This window comes from Cygnus atratus, chromosome 13 (genome assembly GCF_013377495.2).
Source record: "Cygnus atratus isolate AKBS03 ecotype Queensland, Australia chromosome 13, CAtr_DNAZoo_HiC_assembly, whole genome shotgun sequence".
NCBI classification, from domain to species: domain Eukaryota; kingdom Metazoa; phylum Chordata; class Aves; order Anseriformes; family Anatidae; genus Cygnus; species Cygnus atratus.
Window position 1 is genome coordinate 2564437 of NC_066374.1, and position 12374 is coordinate 2576810.

The window sequence follows — 12374 nt, forward strand, 5'->3', positions numbered from 1 at the left end:
ACATTTCACAGGTCCAACACAAAGAAAGTACAGTTCATTCATTTAGGATTAATGATGGAAACCTTTAAATAGCTTTAAGATTTTTCTTTCTGAGAGGTATGGATTCTCCAGTGCTCCACACTGCTCTGAGCTAACAACATTTTTATTCAATAGCCATCTGACAGATTAAACTAGTGCATAAAATGAGTATGATTTGGCAATATAACAGCCCTCACTGTCTGGTATTTTTTTCAGCTTTCATAGCATGGGCAGGAATAGTAAATTGTATTTACAGACCTTTTCTCCTTGCTTCCCTTTGGGGAATCCCATGAATTCTAGTATTCCAGTGGATGGTGGGGGACCTGGAGGGCCAGGCAGTCCTACGTCGCCCTGTAAGCAAAAGAGGAAGCTATTAACATAAGCAGAGCTTGTTTAATTTCCAGTGAAAGTTGTTTCTGAAAAAAAAGGCCACTCCAATTTTATCCCTCATACATAACAACCGTGTGCCTGAATGCTGGCACAGGAGTTTGGTCATGGAAGCCAAAAGTCAGACTGAAAATTAAGATGAACAAAACATTAAACTTGTTTCACAGGAGCTGTGGAGATAAAACACTGAAAGATTAAAAAAGAAAAAAAAAAGGCTCAGCTTTAAAATCAACAGAAAAATAAAAAGGCCCCAGAAACACTTTGAAGAGCAATATGAGAGGAAGGCAAGAAACAACTAGAAATGTACCATGCTGAGAACTCATTTTAACGGTAGCAGAATCAAGCCCCAGACCGAGAACTCCAAGAAGCTGCATTATGCCAGCATAAACCCTCACACAGACTGCAGGATGCCCATTTAGGATAGTAAGACTACAAATTACACATCAGTTGACCTAATGAATGTTATGCAATCCAAAGAGAATAAAGTCTGTAGAAAAATTCAATACAAGAGGTAAGGGTCCATATAAACTGAAGGACAGATTTGGAAGTTGTCTAAGGAAGACCTCATATCTTGACAGCCATGAAAACTCTGCACTGGAATGAGATTTTCTTTCCCCCCTTCACCAAGGCAAAGCTCTCATCCTTTTTTTCCATGTAAAAACAGATCAGCAACCAGCAAGGTTCTTCAGTATTTGGACTGTCACTCAGTCCAAAAGAAGAAAAAGGAAAAGAAGAAATTGCTGTAATCTAGCCACCTTCTAGAGATTAAAGCTATGATGGAACACTGGAGTATTGCTTCACACTCTTTCCATAACTGAAAAAAATTCTCTTACCTTTTCTCCTTTCTCTCCTTGAAAGCCTAATCCCATATTACCCTATGGGAGAAAAAAAAACAATAATGAGTGAAAAGCAAAACAGCAGCAAAAGAGCATTACTACCATCTAGGCCCACAGGAGTGACAAAAAAGCTAACAATCAGGTGTGAAAAGACAACAGAAAGAACAGGTACTTACTTTTGGACCTGGTGGCCCGGGGGGACCCACCGGACCCTAAATGTGAAAAAGATTAAGATTTTATTTTTTTGACTTAAGTAGGATGCACACAATGAGACCAGTGTTGTAATCTTCTAGTCTTCACGTCTATGATAGACAGCATAGCCCCTTGGCACTATGGTTAATTAAAAACAAATCTTAATTTAAAAGCAACAAACTTTTAGTTTGCTTTTACCTCTGCCCAAATAAAACTCTCTTCTAGTATCTTGAAAAAGTGACTTTTCAGCACATTTCACGATGATAAAGGCTCCAAACATGCAGAGGTCAGCATATTCCCTCAAGTCCTGAGACGAGGAAGCGCTCAGAATAGTATCGAGTACTGTTTGTAGATGGTGCTCTAGGGCTTTGTTGGAGCTCTCATTCATGACTGTTGCTCTGAACACTGCTCCAGAGGAGAACTCGTGACTAGTTTAAACAGTTTAAGTATTCCACACCTGAAAAATGTGCTTCGTACTTCTAGATGCACAAATGCTTTCACTCATTGTCATGAGACAAATATAGGTAAGGATGAAAAACTGCCAACATCTTGAACTGTTCTGTCAAGAAGTGCAACAGTCAGGATCTCTTACTTGCAAACCTGGTAATCCTATAGGGCCTGCAGAACCTGTTGGACCTGGAAAACCTTTCGGGCCCTATAAGAAGAACACAGGAGAAATATAGAATGTGTAGTAATTATCCCATCAAACCCCAACCAAACACTGTCTCTGAAAACATGAAGTAATATCCCCTAATTATGTAGGTTCATTTAATTTCTATAATAACCTATTTCATATTAGTATATTTTTTGGAAGTCAAAGTTAAGAGTTAAATGGTAGAAGGGAGTTTGATTTTAAAAGGGAAAAATAGAACAAATAATAGCAAAAATCTGACTTCCTCTAACGTAATGTGGACCGATGCATACCATTAGAAAACTGTAGTTATTCATGCTATTGGTATCATGCAAATACATGCCCCATTAATTTGAAAAGTGTCCTTGAGAATCAATACAAGAAGAAATACTTGCTTACTATAATATTTTTTAAAATAATTATTCTCCAAATTAAATAACTTACAGAAATTCCATCCAATCCAGGAAGACCATTTTCTCCCTAAAAATAACAAATGCATTAATAAAAATGCCACTATATTATTGCAACAAACTAGTCAGGGCATTAAGTTTTGTATAAATAGAAGTATTTGCTTTTCGTTAATATTAGATGAAGTGCACATGGGAAAACATTTTGACACCTGTGCTTCCATATTTAAATTGGGCAATGGAGAGGTTCCAAATCTCTGGAGAAATGACAACCATTTTATTTACGGGTAGTGAGAGAAGCTAAAGTGGCATTAAAAACTTGTATTCAACATAAAAACACTGGAAAACACACATACAAAATCTTTCCTTACAAAAACAGTATAAAATGTATTATTATTTCGAATTATCTGTATTTTCCACAAACAAAGGTTAATAAATAAGGATGTATTTAACTTTTACAAATAGACAGTGTATATGCGTGGATAGAATTTTAGAAAAGTTGATAATTTCGACCAAAAAAATCAGTGTGAGGGGCTAGGCCTTACATGACAGAAAAAAAAATCTTAATATTTTCAACATTTAATGAATCATGAGGCTGCTGAATGTACCACAAGAGGCACAGAATCCTTTATAGTGTTTTCCAAGGCTAGTCCTTCCAGCAAAAATCAAAACCACTGTAAGTCAGTGAGTGTATGTTTCAAGGCAACAAAGAACTAAATTTTTTACGTGAGTATAGTCAAAGAACCTATTACTGTTTTGAATAATAAACCGATATCATCTATCCATAGTTTGTATTCTCCGCATAGGAAATAAAATTACAGACATGATACAGACATTTTAGGGAGAGGTCTTTATTAAACGGAAAGAATAAAATCCTGACTTCATAGTGGTAAATGATGGACTACAAGTGGGATATGATATCCATGTATTTAAACGCAGAGTATAACTGGTTACTTACTACTATCTCCCAGTAAAAAACACTGGGAGTCAATGGGGATTTTATGGTAGAAATCTTAACATGCACCCATGAATCTCCTGGGTTGTTTTTTCAACAGAGCCTGGCACATGTGAGGATACTAGTTCCAGGAAAGTTTGGCATCTAAAAAAAATATGCTCTCTCACATAAGTCAGGATAAGCTTACAAGAAATTCCTCATATCTTCGGTTTGAGGCCAGCAAGGAATAGTGATAGCTGTCCAGAGACAGCTGAAGGACCAGCAACTGCTCTGAACACTAACAGTATGTGCAATGTCCCAGCATCCCCACATGGGATGAACAAGATATGTTTGTGTTGCAAAGACCAAGCAATTCCAAGTTCTGAGAGCATTCAGTGCTGTCATTAAGTAATTAGAGGCCTTTTTCACAGCTCTGCCTCCAGACATACCTAGGATACCCACGTCTAACATCATGAGCAATATAAGCTGCACCATCAGCCCTGCAAACTCTAGGACATCAAAGTGTTTCTCATATTGCATCTTCTGCCATGACAAATCTTACCTTCATTCCTTTAAGGCTGCCTTGAGCAAAAACAGGTTCTCCTTTAAGACCTTTTGGGCCAGGACGACCCTGTTAAAAAATGAATGTCAAAAGTAAATTTCTGGGAAAAAAAAAAAGATACAGTTTTGGTTTTGAAAGAAATTATATTCAGTATTCTGAGCAGGGCAAACTCCTGGCTCCAGTGAACTGCAAAAGTAGCACTGCAGTTGTGTCAAAGAAGCTGTGGTATTAGGAGAACTTAAGACTTCCTGGGGCTTTAGAAAAACAATGTTCTGCAAACATTTTCTCTGCTATTTTCCTGTTTATATTAGATTTTCCTTTTATTTTAGGCCTTTGACAACTTTTAATATTCTACTTGAATTTGTTTGACATACTGTAACCCTCCTGTTCATATACATGTCTCTTGTGTAGCACTGTAAATCACCATATTTATTTAGAAACAATAAGAAAAAAATGGTAGATCTCATGAATCTCTGCAGAAGTGACTGTTTTAATTCTAGATTTACCCAATTTATTTTAATCTTGATCATCACATTCAACTTATCTGAGATGATTTCATTTAATTGCCACTTTAATTTGAGAGGGTGAGCTGATCCAAGCAGCTTTCTTTGCCAAAAATATAATCCTACAAGCATTACAAAAGAGAATTTTGAGCAGTAGGTATGAGTAAATCAGTTACTTGAGAAAACCATACTTTAACTTGTTCTTGTTGCTTTGTGTATTTTCAACATTATATGCACTCTACGTCTGGACGACATGTAAAGATTTTTTTAGCATAGCTTAGAAAAACTGAAATAAATGGCAATACTTATTTCTGGCAGATGTATTTTCTTCTTCTTCTTCCTGTGTAAATGCAAAGGAGCTCCGCTGCTGGTAAGATTAGTCACATAACTTGGGCTTCTAAGATTAGGCTTTGAATGTGAACAAATATTCAAATATTCGTCAAATACTTGAATATCACACCAAATAGTTTCTGGTTACATTTCGAAACTAACCCCATATGTTTGTATGTATATATAAACAGTATAATTCCCCCTAAATATGTAAGAGTGGAGTTCTTAGAACTAATCCTACACACTCAAACAGGGTGTAGAATGTGAACCAGCTACCTCCACTTCCACATAGGTATTTCTCCAAAGACAATTCATCCGGTAAGGCAAATGGGAAGATGTTGCCCTTACAAGCGTCACTATGTGTAAGATGGGAGTCCAGATAAATAGCTTGTCCAGTGCAGACTAGATCAAACTCAAAATTGGTAGGGAAGTGTTTTCAAAAGTAAAACACATACCTTAGGAAAGTAAATCCTACTGACACTCAGTGACACCAAAGCTTTTAGCTGTCTTAACACCTGAAGGAAGGTATCCAATATTTGATGCATAGACCTGAACACGTGATATCTTCCTTTTCTGAATCAGCATCCACTAACTTGAAACTTGCCAAGTGCAAGATATTTGCCACTTTATGGTTCTTAGAAGCTTTATCATGGTCTCTTATGAGTCAGCTTGAACGTTGCCAGTTGCAACGGTATAACTTGTGTGAACACATTGTCACAGGATCTTTATTTTATCTTCAGAAGTTAACATTTAGACAGTCAATCAGAGTGGAATTCCGATAAGAAAATGACACTGAGCTCCAGCAATGCTAATGAAATGAGGGTTTTTCCTAAGAAATTGGGAGTCACTTTTCCACCAATGGCAAGAAAAGCAAACCCTAGCTTAGTGACTACAAATGCTATAGTTGCCTTGGGACGTACCGGCAGCCCAGGAATGCCAGGAAATCCATCTGTTCCAGAAACACCAGGACTCCCAATGGTACCATTGCAGCCATCAAGGCCAGGCAGACCTCTGGGTCCAGACTGGCCAGGGTGACCCTGTGTAAAAGGGAAAAAGAGAAAATGACTGACGGGAGGCATTTTATTAGTAATACTGTCCCCCAGAAAACTGATATCTTCCAAATGGCAACATAAAACAAAGGAAACAGACAACTCCCACTCAAGTTCAGTGTACGGTAGACTGCAGTTGAAATAGCTTATTCAGCCAGCATTGTTTATCCTCCCCAAAGCTTAAATCCTAGAACACTGGCTGGTTTCATTTAATTATCTTTTCCTCCAAGGTATCATTTTCTGAAGTACATAACTTGTGCATGAGTAGGTCCTGAAAGTGCAATACTGGTCCCCTAGCAGTCTGAAATACATGGTGTGACACAGCTCAGCACAGCACACAAGGGCGCACCTGACACCAGGAGTGGGAGTTGCTCATGTAAAAACAAGGGGAAAAGGCAGGTTCAACAATACTGAGCATTTATAGTTCTAATCTGCTTAAAGTTTCAGTGGCTTCTCTTCCTCTGCACTGTGGATTCTTTCTTTTAATAGTTCAACAGATGTTCCAGCTCTAGCATCACACCATTCAAGCACAACAGCTTTTCTCGTTATATTACACTTAAAACCTTAGGCAAAGCAACCGGGACAAAAACCTAATAAAACTAGCAGTCTTTAAAAGAAAGTATATGTGATGGTCAATTAATAAGAAAGAATTGTACCTAATTCTGATTTCACACAATTTTGCCGTGCTATGGCTCTATTAATTTGACTCAACACTATACTGCTGCAAAGGAGATAAAAATTAGAGCCTTTAACTACCTTTTCTTCAGTATCCTGTGGGTTTGCATAGGCATAATAAAGAAAGGCAAAACTGTCAGTCTTACTGCTCAGGTATCGACTATCTCTTTATTCTATCCATATTTTCACAGAAATGAGCTCTGTGGCACTCAAAGACAATGTTTTGTGGCAAGAGGAAAAATGAAACTTAGGGAGAGAGTACCAGTAACCAACAGTTCTCTCCCTCCCCTTTGTACACCCTGATCTTAAATCACCCCCAAAGTACTTGTGTTTGATCCCAAAGGTTCATCCCTAAGACACGGCGTTAAACAAGTTATGACTCATACTAGGAAAGTAAAAAATAAACATGGATAAAATGGGGATAAAACAGAACATTAATAATCCTTCATGCCAGACGCTTAAAACAAATCAGATTTGTGTTACTAAAGGTCTTCCAGTTCAAGCCAATAGCATATCCTCTCACCAAACTCAATGAGAACTTTGGAGTAATGTAAAGCCTTTTGTCTAAGGATTTTAAAATGCCTTGCAAAAATGAATGCTGTAATCTTCATTTTACGGATGAGAAGCTGGGAGCACACAGTAGCCAAGTGCCATTCCCAAGGATGCAGAGCCACTTGGACTGTATTTATGTAAATGCTCAAACTGCTCACCAGTCTCAGCTGCTGCTAGAAGGGCCATTGCCCACTCCTGGCTGCTCACACCTACCCTTTCCTTGTGCCAGCATAAGCACAGGCACAGAAGGTAAGTCAGAGCAAGAAAACAACACAGAAGAAAAATAACTGTTCTGTTTCTTAAGTGTTAATTTTCAGCCAGATGAGTTCCTTGGTCCAGTGCATCTGGCAACTGCATGGTGATTTGTGCCAACAAAACGGAGAGAAGAGGAGAGAGTCCAGATCTGCACTCTGTCAGTCCACAAGGCGCGAGCTGAACCACTGCAATGTGTATCTCCACTGCAGGATCAAGGCAGTTCACCCAGACAAGTACAAATGTGAGATTAAACACAGCCTCAGGACATGGAATGAAGTCGTCCCAAAACATGAGCATCAGGCATCACTGGGTATATAGTACCAAGAGCCCTGATGATTAAAGTCTGTTCTTGAAAGCACCCACTTGTGGTGTGCAAGCAGAGGACTTGCCAGGCTCCAGTCTAGCGACAGGAGAAGGCTGAAGCACCAATTTTGGTTCCCAAAACTGGATAAATCAATGGCAAACCACCCTCCCCTCCATCCATACAGCCCGTCATAGCCAAGAGCAGCAAGCCTCTGATGGGACAGGCTGTGACTGCAGAGGAAGGCCAGTGGTCAATTTTGATGAGGTCTTTCTCATTGTTTACAGCATCAACAACACAAAAGCTGTGTGAGAAGAGCACATGTATCTGCTTACAACATAAGGTGGCCAGCTGCTGGGTTTAGCAAAGCTGAACCCCCAACATCTGTCCCTCAGACAGATGAAGAACCAAGCTGCAGAGCCTCCAGGGTGGGCCAGGAGCCACCTGTGGCAGGCAGCCGGCTTCACGTCTTGGGAACGATCTCTTAAATCTTGGCACAACACAGTCTCTTAGGGCCCAAAGGGTTTTGGTATCCCCTTAGTATGTGAGGAGGGCTCACAAAGGGGATATAAACTGTACTGACAGTGATTGCTTACGTGTATTAAATACATCTGTGGCCCTGCCACTTAATCCCATAGCATCTGTGTCTCTGGTCCTGAGCCAAAGCATCTCCCCGCGCCCCCCCCCCCCCGAGTCTCTCCTGCTTTAGAAAAATAATATACAATTTCCTACCTTCTGGCTAAAGTGCAATCAGAATTCACGATGGTTTGTTTTAAGAGTCTTACCTGAGCACTCACGACCAGCTTCCTTGAGAATCATAGGAATCTGGCTTAAATGAAGCTTTTCGACGGGAATTTAAAACTCTGATTAAAAGAGCTGTTTTGGTCTGAAAACCAGTGGTTAATAGTTTCACTCTATTAGTTCTGACAGTTTCACTCTGTTCACTTGTTCTCAGTTCCTCTTATTCCTGTGTCAGACGCGTTAATTCAGCTCAAGCACTTCAACTGACTACAGCAGAAGACTTTCACAGTTGTACTTATGACATGGCAGGGTGACTAGCTTACAAACCTGAGCTAAAAAACAGGATGGAGAGATCACTTGTGCTCTCTGTTCTCACAAAAGGAGACATTCCCTGGGAGCCAGATAAGGAAACTTGAATTGTTCATCTAGGCTCTTGCTTTATCTGACTCCTTCACATACACTACCGCTGTGATCCCAAGCAGCCTCTTTTCTAAATCAAACAGGCTTAGCACAAAGGACATCCCAACAGGAGAGCTCAACAAATATTTAAAAACAGGGAAACAAATGCAATCAAGGGTGAACACAAAACTAATTGAATAAGCGGGTTCATAGATTGCTACGGCGAAGTGGCCTCTTACTGCCATTGCCAAGTGCTTGCACTTCCTCTAGGAGGGACACAAAATAAAGAGCTTTGCCTTTTCACGTAGCTCTAACGTTCATTGTGCAGACAAGAGCTCTTTCCTCATAGAAATATTTCCTTCTAGAAACCTCTGGGTAGCTCATGAAAAGCTATGTGCATCTCCCAGCTCCAGTTTCAGCCCTTGAATCCTATCCTATGGGAAAAAATAAACTTCCCAAGCAGGGCCAAAGATTTGAGGGTTTCCTCTGCAGTGTGACACAGAAGGGCTAGTGATAAACACATGCTGCTGCTGTATTTACTAAGTTAAAGGGATTAGTCAGTCCAGCTGCAACAACAGGATTTACTTGCCACCAGCACGGCCCAAGGGAACTCTGTGGAACACCACTTCCCCTAAGGTCAGCAGCGGGATTCCCCTCTGAATCACAGCCTTGCAGCCTTTTGGCCTTGACTAAAACATACCTGCCCACACTAACATATCTGCATACTCCAAAGACACTCTCTTCATGTTGGGAGGTTAATTCTTGTGCAAAGATAGTGACTTATTTTCAATTCTCTCTTAAATGTATCAGCACACCTATGCTCTCTGTCCCTTTGCATTTCACACAACTATATAAGGTGCATATGTTCATATTCATTTCACAACAAACCTAAGCTACTCCCTATCCTGAAGTGCAACTATATATGTAAATATTTTGTCAAGCAGTGGTATTTGCTACTTTTGCCCTGAATGGAAATATCTGTCTCAATGGCTAATGCATATTGTTTACCTTCTAGTTTCCCTTCACTCTTTTTCTGTCCTGCAGTTGTGACACAGAAGAGCCATAGGGAGAGCATTTGCAGCAAAACGTACCTCTTTCCCATTCACCCACCTGCAGAAGATTGCATATCAGACAATGGAGATTGGGATATGCTGGAGGCTTTGAATCCTCTCATCTACCTCCCTTTCTCTCTTCTTGGAATGCCTGCTGCTGCCAACTACCTGGCAATGGCTGTTGCCCTATTTCTCTCCTCCCCTCATTGTTGGGAATCCCCTTTCTCCAGAGCCTCATCTGAAAAAATACCCAGAGAACAGCATGTTCCCACATTGTGTTCAATTAAACTAAGTATTATGGGAACAGCTTGTTCTCTTCAGAGCTAGAAAGTTAGTTGGCTGGTGGGAAAAGAAAAAATAGCAGCAAGGGAGTGGAGCAGGAGAGAAAACAGGCAAGGATGAGCAGAGGGGGAGAGAAGGACAGAGGCCAGGAAGGAACTGGAATCGAGCAAACTCATTTACAGGGCCAAGTGTGCATTTTCAGCCAATCTATCAAAACAATTCAGTTTTTGATAGGAAGTCAGGAAACACAGCTCCACTCTGTTGAAGCTCTTGGCCAGCTGAGGAAGTAAGGAAGATGGGAACGAAAAACATGAGTGTAGTCAGAAGGCACAAGTATATGGAACATGGAAAAATGTCATCAAAAAAGGAAAAATAATTCAATACCAGAAGGAGAAAAATGAACTAAATAGTACTGAGAAAGCAATGAAGTTTGGGGCAACTTCTAAAGCTGGCCCAGCTAAAACTTCCCTGAGGCAAAGTGTCTCTTAAACACATCTTTGCAAGAATCACCAGGGAAAAACAAAGCAAAAGACAGCTGGTCAAGATACCCTAGGCACCTAATTTTGGTATGAAGTAGGAAGCAAATGTCATTATAATGTTCAAGTTCAAAACAAACAAACAAAACATTCCTGATGGTCATGGAAAAGAGTTACCTACTCCTATCACATGCCAAATACAGTAAATTACCTCTTTTCTGTCTTAGGTTTCTGAGAGAGAACTAGCACCTAGTCAGGAAGCAAGGGTTCTCTGGAGGGCCTCAGCTCTAATCATTGTTTTGGTCCACATCATAGGAAAGGAAGATCAGGGGAGACATGATAACACTTACCACATACAAGAAGACTATTAGAGAGAAAAATGGAACAATCTGCCCCCTGTGACCATGATGAGTAAGATAAGAACTATCAGGTTTAAACTATGGTAAGAAAGATTGAAGTTAGGCTGTAGGATTACTTTTTTTTTTTCCAACAGAGAAGCTAGAGCCTCCAACATTACAATGTTTGAAGAATTGGTATTTCCTTCCAGAGAGAGGCAAGACCTTTGCAAGATACATTGTGCATGTGCTAAGACACTATCATTGTGCTTTTGGTTGTGACTAACATTCTGGTGACTTATATTTACATACGAAAACTCACTGGGATCCCGTTGATTCCTTGAAATCCTGGAACTCCCATTGAGCCCTGAAGAAAAAAAAGAATACATGTTATTTTTCTCTTTTTCAATTTCTGGTTACTGGACTATATATTTCAGTATATCTCATTTACTGACAAGATACTTTTCACTCCAACATTTTCAATCATGGACTTCAGCTATCAACACCAAGAGGAACAAACCATCTCATATAGATTCTCTCTGACCGCATGGGTCACTGAAGACACTAACTGAGCATCTGAGCTTGACTGGATGCCAAATGAGTGTTTCAGGAATGTCTTAATCAGGCAATTTAAAGGAAAAATATAATCTCCTACTGCACATCTGGGGAAAATAAGATGCCAGAAAAATAAACAATCCAGTATAAATTTAACTCCCAGTGTAACGCTTGATCTTCCAAGAGTTTTAACAGGTCTTACCATTTTTTTTTCGATTTTTTTTTTGGTCTATATTTTGGTACCACCACCTAGAGATATGCAGATCATTGTATTACTTTTAGACCACCCCATCTAAGTTGTAAGTGAATTCCACTTCGTTGGTTCTACTGCTCTGCTCCAAATCCTAGCAGAACAAGCTATGTGAGCACAATATCCAGCCTAAACTATTCTTGGTTTGGAAAGGTAAAGTACATTGCTTCCATGAAGAAGAGGGAGGTAGAATCCTACTACATGTTGGTACTGCACATGCATCCATTTCAAAGGATAGAAACAGAAGTTCTGGAGTAGTTAAGGGATTACTTCAGTGCAAGGTAATTGGTTCCAACTGTTAGAGGCTAGTTCCAGTTCTGGGTTTCTGTCTTTTCCAAAAAGTGGGTTTATTGATTTCAGTGTTACCCGCTAGAATTGTGAAAATGCTCACTCATATCAGCACCCCTTGTTTTGAATCCTCCTTTGCCTTTCAGATCAATGCAACACTGAGGCAATGACTTTCATTGTCATCATTTTCAGTTTACTTGGTTCTTTGTCTGATGAGAAAGGGTGACTAGAACTACAACATGCTGACTAATATTAAGGAAAAGGAGAGTGTAACTGCAGCACGTTGAAGCACAAGCGATCTAGTTTTCATCTAGCTATCTCACCTACCAGTAGCTGGCAAAACAAGCTCTGCTCTGCTGGTCCT

The 12374-nt window shown here is 39.8% G+C and overlaps 1 protein-coding gene across 1 annotated transcript in view; it reads right to left on the reverse strand.

Annotated features, from left to right (window-relative positions):
* The window catches only part of COL4A6 (collagen type IV alpha 6 chain), a 126201-nt gene that overhangs the window by 30993 nt on the left and 82834 nt on the right, over positions 1-12374 (reverse strand). The window contains exons 5-12 of the mRNA XM_035541355.1: positions 11240-11284; positions 5721-5837; positions 3968-4036; positions 2509-2544; positions 2026-2088; positions 1418-1453; positions 1239-1280; positions 277-369 (exon numbers count right to left, since the gene is read on the reverse strand). Coding sequence (XP_035397248.1) covers positions 277-369; positions 1239-1280; positions 1418-1453; positions 2026-2088; positions 2509-2544; positions 3968-4036; positions 5721-5837; positions 11240-11284 — 501 coding nt within the window. The remainder of the gene's footprint in view (positions 1-276; positions 370-1238; positions 1281-1417; positions 1454-2025; positions 2089-2508; positions 2545-3967; positions 4037-5720; positions 5838-11239; positions 11285-12374) is intronic.